This window comes from Dermochelys coriacea, chromosome 12 (genome assembly GCF_009764565.3).
Source record: "Dermochelys coriacea isolate rDerCor1 chromosome 12, rDerCor1.pri.v4, whole genome shotgun sequence".
NCBI classification, from domain to species: Eukaryota; Metazoa; Chordata; order Testudines; family Dermochelyidae; genus Dermochelys; species Dermochelys coriacea.
In genome coordinates this window covers 41,589,741-41,614,510 of record NC_050079.1, presented here as the reverse complement: position 1 = coordinate 41,614,510, position 24,770 = coordinate 41,589,741, and the positions used below count along the sequence as shown (strand labels likewise).

The following is a 24,770-nucleotide window of genomic DNA, read 5'->3' as shown; positions in this document are numbered from 1 at the left end:
GGATCTAAAAGCCATATCCACAGTACCAAGAGCTGCCTGGAGGAATGTACACACTAAAAGCTGACCTTTGGCTATCAAGGACTTAAACTACTCTTACCCTGGGGAAGCTTGTCTGCAAATTTGAGTATGGAATCCCAATTCAAATAACCATACTTCATCAACAGGGCCTGGTAATTGGTGATTCTCATCTGGGGACTGTATATAGGATACATTTTCCAGGCAAATATATCTAATTTCTTGGGTTCCTTGTCTCTTGGTGTTGCTTTCTCTTGATTTTGCCTCGACCACTCATTCACTGCTGTAATAACCAATGACACTCGTGTGAAATGTCTATAAAATTGCTCAAAGCCCTGGGAAGGCACTTGAGCAACAATCTGTTCTTTTTGATGTTGGTGCCAAATAAGCAGGTATCTGCCAGAGCAATTTAGCTGACTATAAAAGGCCCTTGTTGATGGGCATTGCAAGATGAAAGGATTGTGCATGATTTTTCCTGGACCACCTCAGCTGGAATCTCCAATGTGTCACGTATTCTGCGCTGCAAGTCCTGGAATGTCTTGAAAGTCATCTGGGGTTGAGGTAGATGATGAAGATATCACAGACAGATGATGATGATGAGGATGAGAGGGGAGCCAGGATAGGGTAGTCCTCTACTTGTAACTCCTCATCAGAGCCTTGAGCAGACTGTTCAGCTGGCAGTGAAGCAGAACAGGCTGGTTGTAACCCCTGCCACCCCAAGAGATGATGGTAAAGGGGATCTAGCCCTGGATTGCGATGGATGCAAACAATGGTGTTCTACACTGATGTATCCTTCATTGAGCCTAACAGAACCAAGGATACTGGTATGCACAAGGAGCAGGTGGCTGGGGAGAAAAGGAGAGCTATCAGGGAGTACTATCTTTCCTAGAAGAATAAGGAGTACTTTTGGCACCTTAAGACTAACTAATTTATTTGAGCATAAGCTTTCGTGGGCTAAAACCCACTTCATCAGATGCATGCAGTGGAAAATACAGTAGGAAGACACACACACACACAGAACATGAAAAGATGGGGGTTGCCATACCAACTCTAACAAGACAAATCAATTAAGGTGGGCTATTATCAGCAGGAGAAAAAAACCCCTTTTGTAGTGATAATCAGAATGGCCCATTTCAAACAGTTGACAAGAAGGTGTGAGTAACAATAGGGGGAAAATTAGCATGGGGAAATAGTTTTTAGTTTGTGTAATGACCCATTCACTCCCAGTCTTTATTCAAGCCTAATTTGATTGTGTCCAGTTTGCAAATTAATTCCAGTTCTGCAGTTTCTCGTTGGAGTCTGTTTTTGAAGTTTTTTTGTTGAAGAATTGCCACTTTTAGGTCTGTAATTGAGTGTCCAGGGAGGCTGAAGTGTTCTCCGACTCGTTTTTGAATGTTATAATTCCTGATTTCTGATTTGTGTCCATTTATTCTTTTGCATAGAGACTGTCCGGTTTGGCCAATGTACATGGCAGAGGGGCACTGCTGGCACAGCAGTCTGGAAAGGTTGAGAGCCACTAGTCTAGGGTAATGAAACTCCCTCTTAGATGCATACTGACCGGAATACCTAGACTCCATGGCACACACTGTGAAACCCCCCTTTTGGCACATTGCTGTAGTGCTCATGGTGTAGACATGTCTTAACACTAATTACCAACTAACTGCTATGTACCTATCTATTTACAGTCATATACAAACAATGGATAAACTGTACAGTGAGTGAAGAAGCTCAGACATCACACGGCTTCCTGGCAGGGGAGAAGAAACTGGGGCAGCTGGAGTCACTGTGCCCTTTATGCCCTCAGTTGGAGGTAGGAGGACACATAGGGTGCAGATGCGGCCCCCAGCAAATACTGCTGGCCAAAAGAATATGAACTTCAGTGCACTATATAAGGGTATATGGTCTTAAATTGCAGCAAAGGCACTTTAGGTTGAACATTAGGAAAAATGTCCTGTCAGGGTGGTTAAGCACTGTAATAAATTACCTATGGAGATTATGGAATCTCTATCAGTTGAGATTTTTAAAAGCGCAGGTTAGATAAAACACCTGTCAGGGAGGGTCTAGACAATACTCAGTCCTTCCATGAGTGTAGTAGACAGTCCTATGATTCTATGTGTATAGGCACTCAAAAAAGAACCCATACAAAATACACAACACATATTAGTTACATATTTCCAGGTCAAATTGGTCCTTATAAAATACACCAGTTTAACAATCATTCAGTAATTCACTTCTATCACTGGAGGCCAGAAACAATCAGGATAAATTCAGGAGAAAAATGTTCACTTATATCTCCTGACAAGATTACATCTTCAAATAAGTAAGTGAAAAATAAGGGAAAAAAGTCTTTGAGTCATGCAAATGTTCCTGGAACTCTCTCCCCCATAATGAAAACAGATGGAGTACCATGAATACCAGTATGATATTGGTAAACACATTTTACAACACAGGTATGAAATACAGTTTTTGTGGAGCTGAATACAGATATTGTATGAATGTACATCTCCGAACAGAAAACTCCCTTTGGGTCACTGGACCAAAGACCTGAACATTAGGCTTTACCCCACAAGCTCATTATAAACTTTGTATGATCATTAATATTTTACCAAAATTACTTTAGACATTCAATATAGGGAATAAACTTCTAGCTCTCTTCTCTCACAAGCAGATGATGTAAAGCTATCTATCCATTCTACTGACAGCCATGTTGTATACAAGTAACTATAGGTAGACCATGCATTGGGACTTTCAAAGGAGCCTAAGGGAGTCAACTGTCAAACTCCACTGAGTTTTATTTAAAGTATCTCAGCCTACGGACTACAAATAGCTGCACTGAAGGTTTTCACCATAGCAAAGCTTTTATGTCTTTTTAACAGGTTTACAGTATATAATCTCTCAGGCATTTGCAATTAATATACAACTCCAATATCTAGCTGCTGCTCTCAACATTTCTCTAATCTTAATGTTTCACATAGACCATATTCATGAGAGTTCTCCTTGAACTCCTTTGCTCTGCAGAAATAGCAATGAGAGATATAGGACAACAAGACATCAGGTTCTTATTATATTCTCATTTTGGAGCATGGAGAAAGACACACAAAAGTCCTTATGTATCGAGGTAAGAGAACATCCCTAGTGATGACATGTTATTGAATTTATTACATCTTTCCTTGCCCCCACCCTGATAGACAGAAAACAGAAGATGAGACTGACACAGCTGATCAAATATATATAGCACTAAAATAAGAGGTGTAGGTTTACTAGTTAAGAAATCATTAACTAGCATTTCAGAGGAATTTTGTATGTAAAGACTATGTTACCAGCCTGGGAATACCAACAAACAAATGAGCCCCATATTCACTCCCTATGCAGGCACAATTTTCTGTACACACACACCTGTGTGAACCCTGTTGTGTTATGGTAGCAATTTTCTGTCCATTGCAAAATTTGTCCAAATGGAATTTGCACATTAAAATTCTATCACCAGCATGCAGTTATTACTGCACTTAGTGCATGCAACATGTGTAAAGTGCAGTTGAAGCCTCACTGAAAAAGAGATCCAATACGTGTAAGTCTGAGAATGAGGCCACGTCTACACTACCCGCTGGATTGGCGGGTAGTGATCGATCTATCGGGGATCGATTTATTGCGTCTAGTGTAGACAAGATAAATCGATTCCCAACCACTCTGCTGTCAACTCTGGAACTCCACCAGGGCGAGAGGCGGAAGCGGAGTTAATGGGGGAACAGCGGCCATCGATCCCGCGCCACAAGGATGCAAAGTAAGTGATTCTAAGTCGATCTAAGATACGTTGACTTCAGCTATGCTATTCTCGTAGTTGAAGTTGCATATCTTAGATCGATCCCGCACCCCCCCACCTCCAGTGTAGACCAGGCCTAAGAGAAATTGTTACTATACCTCTCAAGAGTTACTTCCTTACAGTCACAGGCTCATACAGTGGTGCTAACAGAGCCTGCACAACTCTTCCAGTCACCCTTTGTTTTATGCTGACTATGCTTCTGCACTATGTATTCAACTGCAGCTATGCAGAACTTTTCATTGCCCTTTTTGCCATTACATCGGAGATCCCCTTGCCTGATAGCTTGACCTCCCCGCATAAACAGATGTAAATAAAATCACATCCCCTATGAGTACTATTAAGTTGCGTATCTTATCTCTGCAGTGTAAGAGCCTCACTATGTATAGGTCATATTAGTGAATTATGGGGCATCAGTCACATGGAACAAATTTACATCTTATTCCCAGCCTAAGATAGACAATAGTTTTCAAGTTAAAAATAAAAAGAATTAGCAGTGTACTTGTAAAGTATCATTTTCATTTCTAAATTAAAGAAGCAAACTGGTTACTGTATTAGAGATTGTGGCATCAAAAAACAGAATATATTTGTATGATTTGCACACTTTGGTCTTTCTACACAGAATGCTTGGTGCTATTTATTTTGCTATATCTTCCACTGCAAACACCTGTACCTTCATTTGCCCTGCAGCTTGGGTTCTTCCTTGTTTGAACTTATATAAACCTGAAATTGATACTACTATGTGAAAGCAGCAACCTGTATCTGGCTGGGATTCCCTCGCTACATACCATAACAAGGATGGAAGTTAACCCTTCAGACCTCATTTCTTGACAGAGCAGATTTTGCTAACAAGAGGAGCTCCTAGAATATTAACATTTCCGACATTGATATAACAAGTAACTAGAGAAATGCTGATAACCTGCAATGATCAAAGTTTACTGGGACTGAAGAAAAACATTTTGTTAGTTGGTGAAATATTACACAGTCTACGAGAAAACAAAAGCCTTATATTTTATTTTATTTTTGAGCAGTGAGGAAACATTTGCTCCCTAATTCTTCCTCAAGCCCCTTTCTCTCTATGGTTACCTGTCCACCATGTGTAGTGTCTTTTCATCCTTTGCAAGCCTTTTCACCACAACTAATACAATTGCTATTTGACTTCATTCTGTGTTTAGCCTCCTGTTCAGAGATGAATTTTAGGGTGTAGACAGCTGAGCTGACTATTTGCTTTCATGACATCTCTAAGGGTGGCTCTTCCAGTACTCGACAGTACGCACCACCATCTTTATTGCAATCATGAGTGTTACTGTCCCTCCCTATATTGGGTCTGGGGCACAGAAGAGTCCTCAGCTGAGGAAAGGAACCAGGAGCCTTTCAAAGTGCTTTGGCCAGTAGAGGAACTGTCATGCTGGTGACTCAAAACATTCTTCCTAGAATACCCTGAAATTTCAGAAGGCTGTTTAAGCACCCATATGTACCACTTTATCAAAGAAGAAATGTCACTGTAATGGTATATTATTGCTAAGCATGTATGTTTGTTGAAAAGCCTATTACCCAACTTCACACAGCTGCTACCCTAGTTAGCCCCTTTCTCTCTGCTTCAATATTCAGAAATTAAGATCAGAAAAGACCTCGCAGGCAATTTTGTCCATTCCCAACCCTCATTTCTTCACTTTACGTACATGTATCTGGAGTGTATGTAAATGACTGCACATCATGTGATCTTCCAGCATTGGTCACCACATATATCCCCACAGAAACAGATGAGGTTATTTTCTGGTCATGATATGGTGGCACCTTCACAATAAGATGATTCTGTATTGCCAAGAGAGAGAGAGTTCATATTAGAAAGATTTCTTCATTATTTTAATTGCAATTTAAAAGGTAACTATTATCCATACAAAGAAAGCCAAATCACATTAAAAAATGGACTAGCACAAACACTAGCAAATACATTCTAGTAAAACAAAACCTGTAAGAAGCATGGAGTATAGTGGGGGAAGGCAGTGAAGCTGTGCTTCTTTTAAAAGAAATGGACAACCATGTTGAGCTGAAAAGGACACTGGAATGTTCTGCCTGTGCAGAGCTTATTTGTAACATATAGTGTAAACGGGGTGGGCGGGGGAAAAGAGTGGGAAAGACACACACATACTCTTGAACTCCAGCCCTGATTCAGCAAAGCACTTAAGCATGTGCTTAACTTTAAAACATGTGCTTAAATCAGACTGAAGTCAAAGAGAATTAAGTACATGTTTAAGTACTTTGTTGAATCAGAGCCTCTGTACTCAGTATGAGCAGAGGTTCAGGTTCTGGCAACTCAGGCAAAGAGAACCTGATTACAAGAGTCCAGTACATCTCCTGAATTCAAGATATTTACCATTTCATATGTAGTGGCAAGTTATGTAAACAAAGAAGATATGAAAAAGATAAAAGGACATCCACTTTGAAAGACAAGGCAAGGGGCAGAAGAGTCAAAGGGCTGCTTAATTCTGTTCTGCAGAATTCACTTGTACTTTCCTTTAGTCCCTTTTATTCTGCAGCATTACAAGAGTTTTATGGTAATTTTTGCATGGAAGGTTTCAGTCATTTCTATCACATACCTTTTAAAGATAACGTATTACGCATTGGGCTAGGTGAATGCAGCAAAAAAGTCCCTGTAAATAAAGCCTCCCAATTCAGTTCCCTAGTATTTGAAATTCTTTTTATTCAAGGACATTTGAATGAGTATTTGTAAGAATGTCCACAAAAAGCAAAAGCGTCACAAATAAATATTCGCTGGAGTATTCACACCAGAGGTGCTTTTGCAGCCATTTGGAAAAGCTCTTTTAATTCGCACAAAAAATTAAAACAATTACAGACAACAAATAAATGTGTAAGCATCTCAACTTATTTGCAAATAGTTCATGAACAAAAAAGTACTGCTGTTAAATACATAGGTCATCCAGTCAGAGAAATGAAGCAGCAGGTGATGTGGGTAATTAATGACACAGTGTGAATAGCAAATAGACATCAGCAGAAGCAATCATGAACAATCCACAGAACAACTTTTGTTCCCAAACTATCTGTCCAACCATTAGAAATAAGAAACTGGTAAAAACTGTGTTTGTGGGCAATTTACCAACAGAAAAAAATGACCAGCTCCAGTCAGCACTGTTTGCAATATGAATTCAGCCTACAAGCCACCTAACTGTGTGCAAAGATTAAGTCAATTACTGGGGAACATATCACTAAACAAGGAAAAATTTAGCCAGACACAAAGAGCACAGAGAAAATACAGTGCTTTTCCCCCACTGATAACACAGTAAGTCCCCAGGTGAAAGTCATGGGCAAAATTTTAGATCCTTCCTTTTAACTATGTTATATATACTATAACCTTTTACCAACTATTATATAAGGAGTCTCCTTCACTGGCTTAACTGTGAAGTTCCACTGTGAGAAGAGAGTATAGCAAAGTAGCACCATTTTACTCACATATAGGTTCCTTGTATTTTCTGCTTATTATGTGTGTGTTAACACAGAAAACCTGTTCTACAAGCTGTGCAAGTTATTTGTGTTCGCCTTGCACAGCCAGCAAGAGCAGATTTTGAGTCATTACACATTTTCATGCATTGTTTACTAAGATCCCCTTCTATTTAGTGTTTTATACCACATAGATATCACAATGATGGCTAACAAATTTATTAGAGCATAAGCTTTCGTGAGCTACAGCTCACTTCATCGGATGCATCCGATGAAGTGAGCTGTAGCTCACGAAAGCTTATGCTCTAATAAATTTGTTAGTCTCTAAAGTGCCAAAAGTACTCCTTTTCTTTTTGCGAATACAGACTAACACGGCTGCTACTCTGAAACCTGAATGATGGCTAAGCATCCAATTTCAAAACCAACTTACATTTATGCAAACCCACTAACAACAATGGGGTTGCTCTGGTGTCACTAAGGGCACAATTTGGTGAATGTAACCTTTAGTCTCCTTATAACACACTATAAAGGAAGATATTCAGTTCCAATTTCAGATCCTAGATTAATTGCCAGTGCCACAAACTCGGAGGGGGGAAAAAAACCCACTTAATTTTACTTGCAAATGTAGCCTGATCTGGAGTCAATAAGAGAAATAACTTGCACGTTCATAATGCTATTTTCATTGTCAATTTTCAGACTAAAACTGTACCTTAAATTCTGTTTTTGACATCAGTCTGTTTAAAACTTCAAAAGACATCATTCCATAACATTTATTTAGATTGCTAGGGATAATAAATAATATTCTTTCCTTCTAAAACCAGTTTAGAAATCCCCTACAGCCAAGTCTGAATAAGACAACACTTGCATTCTAAATGGGTTTACACATCACACAGTGGGGCCTTCCGCAAATCACCCCTTAGCTTTTGCCTCAGTGAGCCTTTAGTTAGGTTTTTATATAGTAGCTTCTTCATTTATTCTAGGTGGGTTGGGTACTGTTACCTCAGAACATTTATCTTCTTATGAAATGCCACAGCCTTTCTGTTTAGCTAGAGCGCTCAAGCTGCTGGCCCGCAAATTTAATCTAGAGGAGAGTGGTCACAGACCTTCAGCGAAAAGTCCTCAACTCTGGCAGTCCAACAAGAGCAGCTAATTCCAGAGTCAGTGAATTTCATGATCACATTACAAAGTTATCTCTCCCCTAGGTCCTTCTGGTGGAAGGGGTATTATCTAGAGTTTTAATTTGAGGGTGTGTGTAGAGCTGTGTGCTTTATTGTAAAACTGAACACACCTAGAGCCATAGGTAGTCCCGTTTTACAGAAATGGAAATAGTTTTAAAAAGACTAGTAGGATAGGGAACCAAGTGAGGAATATAACATCCTTGGGAAAGGGATATGGAAAACCTCGTAGAAATATCCTTGGAAAGCAACAATCCCAATGAGAGCTTTTTTTTTTTTTTTAATTTAAATAAACACACTAGTTGGGGTGGAAAGGAACTCCCACCAAAGAAGAGATTCTCTATATCATGGAGCTTTGCCTTCTTGCTCTCTCTCCCTCTGGGCTTAGTATTTTCCCTTTCTAAGGAAGGCAGCTAAGTTAAACATGTTTCTGTACCTTCTTTAGGCTGTTTTTCAATCTTAAAACTGACTATCTGCCTTACTACTTGTGAGTTGGCAAAGGTATAACCAGATGCTCAATTTTGACAGACAGATGCTTTCTTTATTAAAAAATTATTACTCCATTAAGTGCAAAAAGTTATCTTAAGGGAATATTAAGGTTTGAAGACTGCATGGACAAAAAAGTCAAGTAATAAGTAAAATAAGTATGTAAAATTATAGATTGTGCATGTGATAAACACATTGTTTTTCCTTAATTTTTTTTATTTTTCCCTCAAAGTTAGCTAAGTATTATTCTTTACTTGTAGTGCTGACTGAAAATGGAATTTCAGAGTAGAATATTTTTCTTAACATTAACAATCACTACAAAACTATCATTTTTCCAGTACATAGTACGTGAAATCATACTAGATACAATTTCCTTAATTATAGTCTTTGCATTTTATGCGTGAAGAGCAAGCCTTCCTGGTCTCTACTGGCCAAGACAATGAGAACAAAGCTAAGAATCAAGCTTTTGTCTTGAGTGATGATGCAGGAACATTTTCAGATATTTGTATACAATGTATGAGTAAGTACCTGATGAAATAATTCCATGTCTATTTCAGCTTCTGCTTTCCAAGAGTTTTCATCTGATTTAAAGTAAAAAAAAAAAATTGTAACTTTTATTGCGCATTTATACAAAACTAAAATATTATTTTGGTGTCTTCAATAGAGTTGCTATAGTATTTGATGCTTCATTAGCTCTTAAGAAGTGGAACAAAACCAAGTAGTAGGATTTTAAACCCAAACATGTCCTCCTTTCCTCAGCCCAAGCCCCTGTATTTTTCACACTGACCAGAAACACTCTCTTGGAAGATCACTTTTGTTCCCTTAAGAAAGTTCTTGCCAATCAGAAATACTTCCTCTTCCCCCTTCACTGAACAGCTGTGCAGACTTTTCTTGAGGATCTCTGGCACACCAGCTGGTTGAGCTACAATTGGAAAGACAAGCAGTTTAAAATAGAAAGGAACACTAATAGTGCTTGAAAAAAAGGTATTTTCTTTTACATAATTTCAAGCAAAGATCAAAATCATTCCAAAACCTCTGCCTGTACTTACACAACAAATAACAGAAGTTAGCATGAAACTTAGGAACTATTTGTTTCCAATATTTCATTACACATGGTAAAACAGTTATGACTTGTAAATTCTCCATTTGGGTGAGATGTACCCCAAAATCACTAACAAATTATGCACATCCCTTTTCTCATGAAGAGGTGTTTCTATAACTCTCAGAGAGGAAATCATAGAATCATAGAAACTTAGGGATGGAAGAGACCTCAAGAGGTCATCTAGTCCAATCCCCTCAGCCTCTCCTCATATCCCCCAACCCTCTAATCATTTTCATTGCCCTCTGTGTGAAGGAGATTACAAGGAATGGCACAAACTGAGATAGCTGCAATAATTAAGTTCAGGTTTCATGAGTGCAACCAGTGCAAACCATTAGTCTTACAGTAAAAGAGACAGCATCAACTTATTTTTAATTGACTATATTTTAAAAATTCCACTTTCGGTTTAAAATTCCAGTATGGTCTGATTTAAAAACAAACAAACATTAATATCTTTTGTAAGGAGCTTTCTACTTCTCTAGTTATCAGCATCTCTTTAGCAAGAGAAAAACTGAGTAATTATCTGACCATATATGGAAGTATTTCATCTGATTATACAAAATGTGTCTCCAAATGCACAAAGTAAACAAACTAGAAAAAAATTGTGCTATTCTAGTCAACTATAGGAGTCTTAAGTCTTACAGTAAAGTGAATACAACTTTTTTCATGCAAAAATATTATTTTCAAGTTGTTAATGTCCCTTTAAGTCATAACAGTTATCTAATGATCCACTAATATATAAGCAGGTTATTCATTTGGACATAAAGCAAAACTATTGCTGAAGCTGATCATCTATTTTTAGTTTAGAAGCAGCAAAAAGTTTTTGCATTGCCTGAACTACAAAGGAGTAATCAAACAATATTGTTTTGCTTTGTGTTTTCTCTGTATGCAAGCAGATCCACAAGCAAATCTAAAAATCTCCAGGCACAACTCAGAGACAGCACAAAATATCATGTTCAAGTCCATAAAAAGTTTTCTATGACAAAGCTTACTAGTTCTGTGACACTGAAGCCATAACAGATTTTAGTAAAACCTCATGACCTCCAGAGCTAAAAGTGTGAGTTGCTAAAGCTCTGTAGCCAAAGGCTGCAACAACTCATATCCTCTGTGAATCAGCACAGAGGAGGACTCAAAAAACACACTCACCAATGAGTTACAATTACACCGGGCCCTCAGTTCTCTGTGAATCAGAAGTCAATGGCAATATATGTTAATGTACGTATTAAATTTTGTCCTTGCTGTGATTTATTTCTATATTCTCAGACAACTTATCAGATAAGATTGTACCCTCATTAAATAAAAAATGGAGTGTCAACCAGGGTAGTGAATGTGCCTACTTGCATGCCTTCTACAGTGCCAAGGACACAGCTGGCACTATCATAGATATACCAGCAGCTTCCAGCTACAATTGAAGAACTACAATTGAAGAACTACATTTTTAAGCTTTATATTAAGAAATGAAAGAACATACAAGTGCAGTAAAAGGTACATTGCAAACAAGTCACATTTTCAACATACCAGAAGAACAGGTTTATAAGCAAAAAGTAACTCAATATAATTGATATTCCACTATTCATCCTGTATGTTCATTAGTGCTACTTGGTAGGCTAAAGGTTAAAGAGTAGTAGTGCTTCTACTAAAGGGAAAAGAGAGAAAAATAGGAAAATGAAAAAGGTTACAGGCTTCATGCCAAAAACAAGGAAATGTTCTTCGTACTGAGTTTGTTTTTTCCATGGCATATTTGACCAATTATTTTGATGCACTTGTTTATAATACTACAGGTAAGTACATAAAAGTCATTTGCATTCTATGTATGTAACTAAATTTGCATACAACTAGGTAATGGTAGACTTTAAATAGTTAATATATTGGCATTAATGTAACGTAATCAAATCTTTCTCCCTTTTCCCTATATATTTTGTATAGTTAAGACAAACTTTTGTTTTCATACAACATTCAGTTTATTTGCCATTTAAGAGACCTGAAGTACTTAGGATCTCAGACCTCCAAACACAATAAAAAGTTGTGGAGAGAGAATGAAACAAAAAGAAAAAGGCAAAAACTTATGAAGACTCTTACTCTCCAGGGTCCCAAAGCTCCTTTCATGCTGGGATGAAGGGAAGAAGCTCCCACAATCCTCTTGCTACCACCTCTGCTGGTGGCTCCCAAGAAGGAGGGAGAGGTTGCACAAGGAATGGAGAATAAAAGACATCCCACCATTCTAGTACTGCCATCTCTGGGACTGACTCCATATGGGGTAAGAGCCTCTAACCTTCTGCTGCAACCTCTGGTTTTCTCTCCCATACTGTTCAGTTTAATACAAATATTCAGCCCACACATGTGTTTTCAATGCCAAACGGAGCATTCTAACATTCAGTGGTAAACAATAGTAATTTTCCATTGTCTTAATCAGAACTGAACTAACTTCCGACCTGATGAACTGCTATAACTCTATAAAGCTATTTACCCACTTCTATGCCTCAAAGCTGGGTGGCGACAACTACATTTACAATATAACAATGATGTTAACAGCCTGTAGCAGAAAAGGTTATTTTATTTTGCGATCAGTTCAAGGCAATGTGGTCAAAAACGTTTCAACTTTAAAAACCAGCATGTGGCTTAATTACAAATCAGGAAATTATGACTGAAAAAGGATTTTAAAACCCACACAATGTTCCAAGGAAATTTCAACTCTAGGTTGAACAAGATTTTTGTGTTGGTAGATTTTTTGTTTTTGTTTTTTAACACAGACTATTATAGCTGGATTAAATGAAGCACAAAGACATTTATAGATGACTTTCCCTGAGGCGACAGTGAGTCACAGTGATTTAAATCATATTAAAACCCAGCTTCCTCCGATTCCAATTTTTACTTTGCTACTTACTGCATAAAATCGGAGAGGAAGGTGTCTGGAGTGTTAAAGTTGAGCCATCTTTCCGAGTGATGTTAACACGAAACACCAATCTGGCACGGGTGCTTTTTTTCTTGGAACCAGCAATCCCTATTCGAGCTTCAACATCTGCATTTCTCAACTTCAGTATTCCTACACAATCAACCCTAGCAACACATAACATTAGAGTTAATAATTAGAGTAATACAATAGAGTAAATAATAAATAATAATAATAATAGAGTAGGACTTCCAAAACTACAACTATAAAACTTACCAGAACCTGGAGTTCAGTAGGTTTACCATCTCAATAGATCTATTCAGATTTGTTTACCATGCAACAGAGTCAGAATTTTTTAAATGCAGTTAAGAGTCCAAAGCAGTTCATGTGCCTTAACACATGACAGGGCACTGAAACTGCATTTCTAAGGGAGTTATATCACCCTAACCTCAACTCATCCCTGCCTGCTTTTTCCAGGAGATGATGAAGCAAGGAAAAAAGTAGTGAGAAACTATGAAGACTGCAAACCTACAGAACTTCAATTTATTCCATATTAACGATGCCAGCCACTCAATTTAACTCTGCAGATCCCCACCTCTCACTCTTGGGAGACTGAAAAGCGAGTTCTGAACGAGTAATGCAAACTAGGGATATGAAGGGCTACTTTACCAAAATTCTACCTCCACTCTAAGCTTCTTTGTCAAGACAGTAATGCCTTGGCTGAAAGCATGAAGAAACGTCATGTACTCACATGATTGATTTATGACTACTGGAATCTGGTGCGAGCAAATGTGCAGTGCTTAACACAAAGGGGTCCTGGTCCATGACTATGGCCCCTAGTTGCTAGAATAATACAAATAAATAATAAGGGGTAGATGCATGTGTGCCCTTAGTAAAAAGGACCCTACACATACCGGCAAGGGCCGGTGCACCATACTGGGGCAGCCCAGCTTCCCCAGGGGGCAATTTAAAGGGCCTGGGGCTCCCAGCCCTCCATCCCCCCCATGGATCCTAATACAGACACTGGGGTGCGTGTGGAGGGCATGGGTGGGCATGGTGGTGCCCACAAATGACCGTACCAGGCTTGAGGGGCGGAACAAGGGTGCGATTGCGGAGATCCCGCTGGTGTAATGGTGGGCCACGCTGTGAGGCCAGAAAAAGATAATCATCCTGGTCACTGCTGACTCCTTGCTGGAAAAGGGTGGTGCTGACCAGGGTTCTGGGGGTAAATGGCCCAGTGCCTGTAGTGATACGTAGATGTGCTCGGTACCTGGACCCCAGTACCAAGTAGTGGGGATTCCAGTTCTTCCACAACCACAAGGTCCCCTGAGAAATGGAACTCCCACGGTATCATTGATACACTCAGTACCATCAAAGAGTGCCAGTGCTGACTTGTCGGTACTGACTGTTGTTTATGTGAGGAATGCTCCAATAAGGGTTGCTTTGATGCACTCAGTGCCAAAAATGGTTTTGTCAGTGCCGATCTTTTAGAGGTAGTACAATCTTTGTCTTTATCTCTGGGAGGTGGGGCCATTGCTTCCAAGCCCGGGCCCCTGGGGTCCTTAGGCGCTATGGCAGAGCTTGTACCGGGGAGTCACTGATAATGACTGAGGTGGGTGAGCATACCGGGGATCCCCTCTGGCTGGCCAACAACTAGGTTTGAGGGCTCAGAGCCCTTTTTCTAACGGTTTTGCAGGGGAGAATCAGCCGACTTTTTTTTTTTTTTTTTTTTTTTTTTTTTGCAATTCTACCCCTCTGCAGGATCAAGGCTGTGGGGATGATCTCCATCTTCGAGAGGTTTCAGGACTGGGGTCAGCTGGTAGTTGGAGTACACCCTCATGAAGAGAAGCCTTAACTTGAGCTCCTGGTTCTTATGAGATGTCACTTCATCTCCATGAACTTCTGCAAAATAAGTGCCTCTCCAAGGCAACGGACACAATGAGAATGCCCGTCCGTTACTAGAATTGCCCCATTGCAGGAGAGGCACCTTGTGACAGTGGGGGAACCAAGCAGGTGATTTACATTTTTCTCACGTTTTTTGAGCAAAGAAAAGGTTCTCTTTTCTTAGAATGGAAAAACAGAAACTCTAACTACTAAAAGGAAACAAAAAACTCCAATAATAGCTACTATTTATACTAAATGCTATCAAGAAAGAAGAGACTACTGCTCATGCCATTTGAGGCCAAAGGTGGTTCGCCCACGCAGTGCTAGATAGCTTCGAGGCAGACCACAACGGAGGAAGGGAGGGAGCACATGTGGGCTGAATAAACCATGCTACCTAAAATATCAGATTAGAGATGCAGGGGCGCAAATACACCTACAGTGGATTGACACTACTCAAAGAAAATTATTGGCTCTTTTTTCTAAAATGCAGATACAATTGCTAGATATCTTCTACAGACAAAGTACATGGATGTGAAGGCTTCTCTTATGGCCAAACAATACCTAGTATAGCATAACTATTACTAAGATTGCTTTGAAAAGTGAGGTCTGTTGGGTGGAATAAACCAACTCCCTTAACATTGAAAGCTTGCTCTTCTACTGGAGAGAAAAAAAGTCAGATTACTGAATGGAGTCTTTGCAAGGAGATAATCACTGAACAGTAACAATTGTAGTGTATAGTCTTATAGACCATGAAATGGTTTGAGAAAAGCTCAAGCTATCATATGAAGAGAAAGTCAGAATGAGACATAACACCGGAAAAATCTTTACTTCCTAAAAATCTTCATTCAAAACAGAAGGATGATGGCCAAGCAAAACTAATATAACAAAACAGCTGGTATTCTTCTTTGTAGATGAGCCAAATTTTGGAATAAAGGAACATAGATTGACAATAACCGTAGGCCCCATATATATTTTGTCATGACACATGCCATGCACACTTCTGAAGACATGGTCTGCAGCTGTATCCTTATCTGAATCCTGTATCCTGTATCCAGCTGTATCCTTATCTGACTGGTTACTAAGAGGTGTGTGTTTGTGTGTATATATATATATATATACATACACATACACACACACACACACACACATATAATGTGTGTGTGTGTATGTATATACACACACAAACACACACCATTATGTGTGTGTGTACACACACACACAAACACACACACACACACACACACACTTCTTAGTAACCAGTCAGATAAGGATACAGCTGCAGACCATGTCTTCAGAAGTATGCATGGCATTTTGTGCTATCTCATGGGGTGTCATGACAAAATACCAGTTGGCATAAGAAGGGATAAAATAAAGAACCCAGTATTGGTAATGAATCTGACCTACTTAAAAAAAAAAAATCTAGTGATATTTCCAATACATTTAAAGAAGCAGGGGGAGGTGGCATTGACAACAACAATTTGGAAACTGATCCTCTTAATCATCCCTTAAGTTTTCTTAAGTACAAATTGGGACAACTGTCTCTAATCACTTCCTATTCTTAAAATCTCTGTTGTAATAAAGAAATATCAAGAATAAGAAACAGATTCCTCTTTGCCTGGTGAGAACAGGTTCTATAATTTCTAGATCTACCAGAAAATACTTCCTGTTTTAACAATATCATGAGCAAGTCCTGGAATGGGAGAAAATGGAGGTATTTTTTTACCTTTCCTCCAATTCCTTAGTGACAAACATAGTAAATCAGTGTCACAGATGGTCATTTGACCTTTCCAATTGAGGGAGCTTGGAATTTAACTTTCAGTAGCCTCTAACGAGGCCCAAGACTTTCAGGCTTATATCACTGAGCTCAAAGAACAGATGCTAATCCTACCCTTTCTTTTTATTCATTTTGTATTAATTAGGGCCCTCAAGTCAGAGATCCAGATCATTGGTTCATACTTTAGGATAAAATCCTAAATTACAAAGCCAGGCATATTGCAATCACTAAACAGAATGGACAGCTAAGCCTTAAGCATCAAAGAGTCCAAATAATGCATTTAGAGAGCTCTAGACTCCTCTGAATGGTGGCAACAAAGGACTGTTTAAATGATTCTGAAAAGTGACCATTTTATAACCAAGATGATAGTTGTACTTTGTCATAAATGCCTAATTCTTTGCCAGCTTCACAGATAATGGCCTAGTTAAAGGACTGTCAGATGGATTGGACAGTAACAGAACAAACTGGGCTGAGGGAGTGCTAAAAAACTTTCTGCACTTCTCACCATGGACAAATCCAAAACCTGCTGGACTCAGTTCTTCAATAAGCTCTAAAAACACTAATTGAGAGGGCATCTCCCTCTTTTTCCTTGCCCCTCAAAAAAAAGTTGAAAGAAAAACTGCAAGACATCTAAGTCCACTGATGAATCTTCATATCCTTCAAGTTCTTACACAATGTTGCAAATACTAAACAAAGAATGTGAAACTAATATATAAAAACTAAAGATAGAAAGAGCATTAAAAAAAAAAAAAGACGTGTAAGACAGTTACCTTTTCCGTAACTGGTGCTCTTCGAGATGTGTTGCTCATGTCTATTCCACAATAGGTGTGAGTACTCACCATGTGCACCGGTGCCGGAAGTTTTTCCCCTAGCAGTATCCATAGGGGGGAGCGCTCCAGCAACCCCTGGAGTGGCTCTTCCATGGTGCGGTATAAGGAGAGCTGTGCGCTCCCCCCACCCTCAGTTCCTTCTTGCCAGACAATTCTGACAGAGGGGAAGGAGGGTAGGATGTGGAACAGACATGAGCAACACATCTCGAAGAACATCAGTTACGGAAAAGGTAACTGTTTCTTCTTCTTCTTCTTCTTCAAGTGATTGCTCATGTGTATTCCACAATAGGTGATTCCAAGCTGTATCTGTTGGAAGTGGGTAGCAGTTCACAAGTTCTCAGGACGGAGGACAGCCCTGCCGAACCTGGCGTCATCCCTGGTTTGGGAGATGATCGCATAGTGCGAAGTGAACGTGTGAACCGAAGACCACATGGCGGCCCTATAAATGTCCTGGATGGGGACATGGACCAAGAAGGCAGCTGACGAGGCCTGCACTCGAGTTGAGTGCGCCTTCACAATTGGTGGCGGGGGGATACCCGCCAGCTCAGAACAGATACAGATGCAAGAAGTGATCCAGTTGGAAAGCCGCTGAGTAGAGATCGATCGACCCCTCATGCGCTCAGCTGAAGTGATGAACAGTTGTGAGGGCTTTCTGAACAGCTTGGTCCGCTCAGGTAGAAAGCCAGAGCCCGTTGCACATCGTGCATGTGGAGACGGCGCTCCTTACTGGACACATGGGCTTGGCCAGAGGACTGGCAAAAAAATGTCCTGACCCATGTGAAAGGCAGAGACCATCTTCATAAGGAATGTAGGGTGTGGGAGGAGCTGGACCCCATCCTTATGAAAAACCATGTATGGAGGCTCAGAGGTCAGGGCTCTGAGCTCCGAGAACCCACCTGGCTGACGTGATTGCAACCAGGAAGGCCACCTTCCACGAGAGGTGGGACCAGAAGCACGTGGCTAATGGCTCAAACGGGGGCCCCATGAGATGGGCCAACACCAGATTCAGGTCCCACTGCGGGACTGGGGCCTAGCATACGGAAAAAGACGGTCCAACCCATTAAGGAACCGGCCAGTCATAGCATGGGAGAATACAGTGTGACCCTGCATTGGCGGATGGAAGGCCGATATGGCTGCCAGGTGCACCTTGACTGACAAGGGCACCAGGACCTGGGTTCTAAGGTGGAGAAGGCAGTCAAGGATGAGCTGGATCAGGACAGCCACTAGGGAAACACCCCGTTCAGCCGCCTATCTAGAGAACCGGGACCACTTCGCCAAGTAGGCACGGCGCGTGGAGGGCTGCCTGCTTTCTAGGAGGATGTGTTGAACCCCTTCTGAACAAGTCTTCTCCTTCCCACATAGCCATTGAGCAGCCAAGCCGTGAGGTGGAGAGCCGCTAGGTTGGGGTGGAGGAAGTGGCACTAGTCGTGGGAGAGCGGGTCCGGACAGAACGGCAACGGCCACGGCCACAGCGGAGCAACTGCCAGGCCCGCAAGCATCCCAGACCAATGTTGCCTAAGCCACGCCAGGGCATTCAGGAGGGCCTGGGCCTTGTCAGTCTATTTTTTTTTCCAGGACCTTGCTGATCAGTGGGAATGGCGGAAAGGCACAGAGAAACTGGCCTGACCAGGACAGGAGGAAGGTATTGGAGATAGCACCCCTTCCCAGTCCCCCCTGGAGCAGAACCAGGGACAGCACCAATTCTGCCAAGTCACGAACAGGTCCACCTGGGGAGTTCCCCATACTCAGAAAGCCTGTGAGCCACTGCCAGGTGGAGAGACCACTCGCGTTGAGAGAAGAAGTCCCTGCTCAAGCGATCCGCCCGCACATTCCGGGCGCCCGGTAGATGGAAGACCTTTAGGCAGATGTCGTGGGCTATTCAGAAAACCCACTGCCTGAAGGCTTTGCAGCAGTGAACAGATGACCGGGCCCTGCCTTGCCTGTTAATATAGAACATCGAGGCCGTGTTGTCCATGAGGACCCTAACCACCTTGTCCTCCAGGTGCGAGCAGAAGGCCACGCACGCCAGGCGTACCGCCGAGTTCCTTGACATTATATGTAGGGTCAGATTCTGAGCCGACTACAGACCAAGGGTTTGAACATTCCTCACATGAGCCCCCCAACCCAGGTCCAAGCATTGGACAACAGCTCTAGCGACGGGGCCCTGTCCCTGAAGGGACCCTTGGAGCATGTTGTTTGCAGGGGGACCACAGCCGTAGCGAGGCGATCACCAAGTCAGGCACGGTGAGAACCTTGTCCATCCTGTCCCTGGCCTGGGAGAACTCCGAGGCCAGCCAGAGCTGGAGGGACCTCATTCAGAGTCTGGCATGGCGGATCACGTACGTGCACGCCGACATGTGACCCAAGAGCTGGAGGCACTCTCTGGCTGTTGTTACCGGGATCCTTGTGACCGTGTCGATGAGCCCCTTCAGCGTCTCGAACCTGTCGGTGGGAGGGAAGCTGTGGCTGAAGAGGCATTCAGGAGCACCCCCATAAACTCCATGCTTTGAACCGGGACTAACGTGGACTTGGTGTCATTTACCAACAGGCCCAAGGCGGTGCACGTGGACAGGAGGAGCGTCACATGATCCCTCACCTGCGACCAAGAGCTACCCTTGACCAGCCACTCGTCCAGATAGGGAAAAATCTGGACCCCCCCGGTGCCTGAGGTATGCTACTACCACCGACATACATTTTGTAAATATTCTGGAGACAGTGGACGGACCAAACGGGAGGACTGTAGATTGGTAGTGATTCTGCCCCACCATGAAAAGGAGAAAGCGTCTGTGTCCCTTGAATATGTGAATGTGGAAGTACGCGTCCTGCAGATCGAGGGCAGCGTCCCAGTCCCCGGGATCCAGGGAGGAGATGATGGAGGCTAGGGAGACCATGCAGAACTTGAGCATCCGATGAAGTGAGCTGTCGCTCACAAAAGCTTATGCTCAAATGAATTTGTTAGTCTCTAAGGTGCCACAAGTACTCCTGTTCTTTTCACCATGAACTGGTTCAGATCTCGCAGGTCCAGGATGGGCCTGAGTCCCCCTTTGGCCTTTGGAATAAGGAAATAGCGGGAGTAGAACCCCTTGCCTTTGAATTCCCCGGGCACCACTTCCACTGCTCCTTGGCCCCGAAGCTGTCCCACCTCCTGCTCGAGCAGGGCTTCATGTGAGGGTTGATCCCTGAGGAAGACTGGGGGGGCACCCCTAAGCATCCCATCAAAATCGCCTTTTCCCCGCCTGTTTGCCCTTGGAGGACCCAGGTTGCGGGGCCGGCCTCGACTGCCTCTGAGGGCGCCTTTTTAGTCCTGCGCCTTCTTATAGGCGGTCTCGTATTTTGGGTGGGAGGCCTGAGCGAGTGTCTGCTGCGGCTTAAACTTAGATTTAGCTGGAGCCGGGACATAGAGACCCAGAGTCTGGACGATAGTGCGGGAGTTCTTTATATCATGCAGCTTTGTATCCGTTTGTTCCGCGAACAGAGCTTTGTCATCAAACAGGAGATCCTGCATGGCGGCCTGTGCCTCATTGGGCAGCCTGGACAGCAGGAGCCACAACATCTTTCTCATGGAAACCACGGAGGCCATGGACAGCGTGGCCATATCCACCACATCTGAAGCCGCTTGTAGGGTTGCCCTGGCAGCACTTACCCTTCTCCACCGGCGCCCTGAACTCCTTCCTATCACACTCCTGGAGGGAGTCCTCAAACTTGGGCAGGGGGCCCTACAGATTGAACTCATGCCAGCCCTGGAAAGCCTGGTGGTTTGCCACTCGTAACTGGAAGCTCAAGGATGAATAAAATGTTCTTCCAAAAAAGTCCATCCTCTGTGAATCTTTATTTTTCGGGGTAGGACTGGCTGGCCCTGCCATTCCCTGTGCTTGTCCGACTCTACCACCAGGGAGTTGGGTGCCGGGTGGGTGCATAAGTACCCGTGTCCCTTGGCGGGTACAAAGTACTTGCGTTCCGCCCTCTTAGAGACGGGCCAATGAAGCCAGCGTTTGCCACAGGGCATTTGAAATTTTTGCCACCCCTTCATGGAGAGGCAAAGCTATGCTGCTCAGTACTGAAGAGGACAGAGCATTAAACAGGGAGTCTGAGGGCTCCGCCATCTTCTCTGCCTCTGCCTTCTCTGGAGGTAGAGGCTTGATGCCACCCATTTTAGGAGTTCCTGGTGGGCCCTAAAGTCCTCCTGCAGGACTGAGGGGGGCGGGGCCGTAATCACCTCATCCGGGAGGGCGAGGAGGCTGGTGCGGTAATTTGGGTGTCCGCTGGCACCGGAGGGTCCACCACCTGGTTGGTCTTCGGGCACAGTGCAGAGGATGTACGTCCCACCGACTCCTTCCCCGGAGGTCCGGAGAGGGAGGCCGGTGTTGCCTCTGAGGCGCCGGCTATCAAGCAAGTCCCTGCTGGAGGCTGCGTCGGGGGCCGCAGTGCCCACTAGTACCACTAGGCCAGCCATGGGGCCTGGAGCCACTGCACTTGCTGCGGCACCGGCTGCTCAGCCTGGCTGGCCTGGACCATGGAAGGACGACTACAAGCTGAAGCCGGGCTGATGAACGACCTGCCGCTGTCCCGGGATCGGGAGGAACGGCAGTGCCGGGAGCAACGCCAACCACGGGACTGCGATCCCGACGTGGAGGACCAGTACCATCGGTAGCAGCTGCTCTGCAATCTGCTCCAACGGGCAGACCCGTGATGATGAGATGCCAGCGATTTAAGCCTGGGGCTGCGGAAGCAATGCCTTGGTGGGGTCTTGGAGAAGGATTCCGAGCAGTAACAGCATCGACGTCCGTGCCGTGACCAGCTGCAGTAACCCCTCCGAGACAAGAACCTCTGGCGACGTCTGCCTCAGTCCCATCGGTACTCACTCCTTGAAGTGGAGTGGTGCCGAGAGTCTCAATCGGATGGAACCCAACCAGACAGTCTGACAGGGTGATCCACGTGGAGTTTGACCTGAACAGTCGCTCGGCAGCGAACAGCGTCAGGAACGTTCCCTGGACCGAGACTGGTACCGAGCCGGGGGCGACTGTGGAGATCCCAGCGGTGGCTTGCCCCTGGAGCACGGGACTGACATTAGCGGCACTCCTGGTATCAGCATGGACAGGACGTCCTGGGCCACCTGCAGAGCCTCCATCAGGGAAGGCATCCGGACATCTGGGGAGGCCTGGTCCGAAGCGGCTGGGCTACTCCGCTCTACGTGAATCAGAGACCTAGAGGCCAGAGAGGATCAAGGACTGCATGACATGGGTCTAGCCTCTGCCCTGGGTTTTCCTCGGTGCTGCTGTGAAGAAGTCATCTTTTTGCTTTCTTGTGTCCCGTGGATGGGGAGCGGTGCCAACTGGTGGAAGGCTCCGGAAGGTTGCTGTGCACCAACACTGCGGTGCCGGCTCAGAGCGGTGCGCCGGAATCGGGGTCAGCGCCAACTCCATCAGAATGGCCCAGAGCCTAATGTCTCTTTCCCTCTTGGTCCGAGGTTTGAACGACTTGCAAATCTTGCAGCGATCGCTGATATGGGTTTCTCCCAAACAGCGTGAAGAGTCTGTGTGGGGGCCACTCCTAGGCATAGATCGCCTACAATTGTTGCACAACTTAAAACCTGGGGCGTGGGGCATGCCCTGGCTCCGGCTCTCTAACTAATTGAACAGCTAACTAACTACAGGTACTAACACTGAACGAACAAGCAGTTCTGGGGACGAGCTACAGCAAAGCTGGAGCAGAGTAGTTCCAATGCACCTTCACTGGCGGCAAGAAGGAACTGAGGGTGTGGAGTGTGCAGGTCCCCTTATACCGCGCCATGGAGGCGCCACTCCAGGGGTCACTGGGGAGCTCCCCCCTACAGGTACTGCTAGGGGAAAAACTTCCAGCACCGGTGCACGTGGCGGGCACGCAACCCTATTTTGGAATGCACATGAACAATCACTCGAAGAACACAAAGTGAACATTGGGTAAAATAAACACTTTCGGTGAGCTTAGGGTGGGTTTTAAGACATTTTCCTTACAATATGTAGTCTCACTAGTATTCTCTCTGTGTCAAAGTATTCATATTTTAACTGCTTTCAAAACAGTTTGATGCACAAATCCAAAAAGAATCTCTGGAAGCAAGTTAATGAAGGGGAACATTAAGTTAAAAAACGGTATTTTGAAGGTGACTTGCTTATAAAAATTAATCTGTCTACTCAGTTTGTTTTCACACAAATGCTGGAAGCAAGCTATTCAGTGAATAAATAAAAAAACAATTTCCATAAAGTTTTAATTATGTCAGACTACATTTAGGAAGTCTTATTTTAGTCTTTATTACCTTGCTCTCTACTGTACATATGTTAAAAAAAAACAAAACCCAAACCCCTCTTATTTAAGATAACATCAAATTAACAAAAATGATGAGGAGTCCAGTGGCACCTTAAAGACTAACAGATTTATTTGGGCATAAGCTTTCGTGGGTAAAAAACCCACTTCTTCAGATTCATGGCCAAATAAATCTGTTAGTCTTTAAATTGCCACCAGACTCCTTGTTGTTTTTGTGGATACAGACTAATATGGCTACCCCTCTCATAACATCAAATGACACCTTCAAACTTGATTCCTGAAGCAAAAAAACCTCTTACTGGTTCTCAAACTTTTGTATTAGTGATCCCTTTCACACAGTAAGCCTCAGAGTGCGACCTACCTTATACATCAAAAGCAAGATTTTTTTTAACATTTAATACTATTATAAATGCTGGAGGCAAAGCTTGGTTTGGGGGTGGAGGCTGACAGCTCGTGACCCCAGAGTAATAACCTTGCAACCCCCTAAGGGGTCACAACCCCCAGTTTGAGAACCCCTGTCTTACTGTTTCATCCCGGAAAGACAGTGCAATGCAAAAAGAATTACTTACGCAAGTGTCATGTTGTTGCTAGGGTCAAGGCCAACCTCTATAACTGTAGTACCCTCTATGTCCACCTCTTTGCAGGGAGTAGTGTTTCGCCCAGTTACCCTGCAGGCCTGGTAGAACCCATGTGGCTTTACTCGACCAGAGTCATTACCCACAAACACTTGCAGCACTACTGGCTCATTGTGACCTTCCAGCTAGAACCAAGCAACAAGAAGTAGATAGTAAATTGACCTTATAATTCATTATGAAATAAGACATTTTAAAAACAGTACAACTGAATTGCAATATTTCAGTTAAAAGATACATTGAATCTCCAAAAAACTGACAGAGTAAATGAACAATTTCCAAGCAGGGAGGAAGCAGAGAATTTCTATATAAATTTACAAAATGGCAGACTGATGTTTTGTTCTTCTTAATATCACGTTGCTTAGATTGTAGCCTCAGGAATTTCAAAACCCGATTTATTCTTCCATAA

At 43.1% G+C, this 24,770-nt stretch overlaps 1 protein-coding gene across 7 annotated transcripts in view; it reads right to left on the bottom strand.

The window, feature by feature from the left end:
* NFAT5 (nuclear factor of activated T cells 5) overlaps positions 1-24,770 on the bottom strand; it is a 162,069-nt gene that overhangs the window by 36,613 nt on the left and 100,686 nt on the right. For all 7 annotated transcript variants that reach the window (XM_043495159.1, XM_043495160.1, XM_038368777.2 and 4 more), the window contains 5 exons: positions 24,299-24,489; positions 12,936-13,108; positions 9,740-9,874; positions 9,481-9,533; positions 5,515-5,647 (listed from right to left, as the gene is read on the bottom strand). In XM_043495159.1, coding sequence (XP_043351094.1) covers positions 5,515-5,647; positions 9,481-9,533; positions 9,740-9,874; positions 12,936-13,108; positions 24,299-24,489 — 685 coding nt within the window. The remainder of the gene's footprint in view (positions 1-5,514; positions 5,648-9,480; positions 9,534-9,739; positions 9,875-12,935; positions 13,109-24,298; positions 24,490-24,770) is intronic.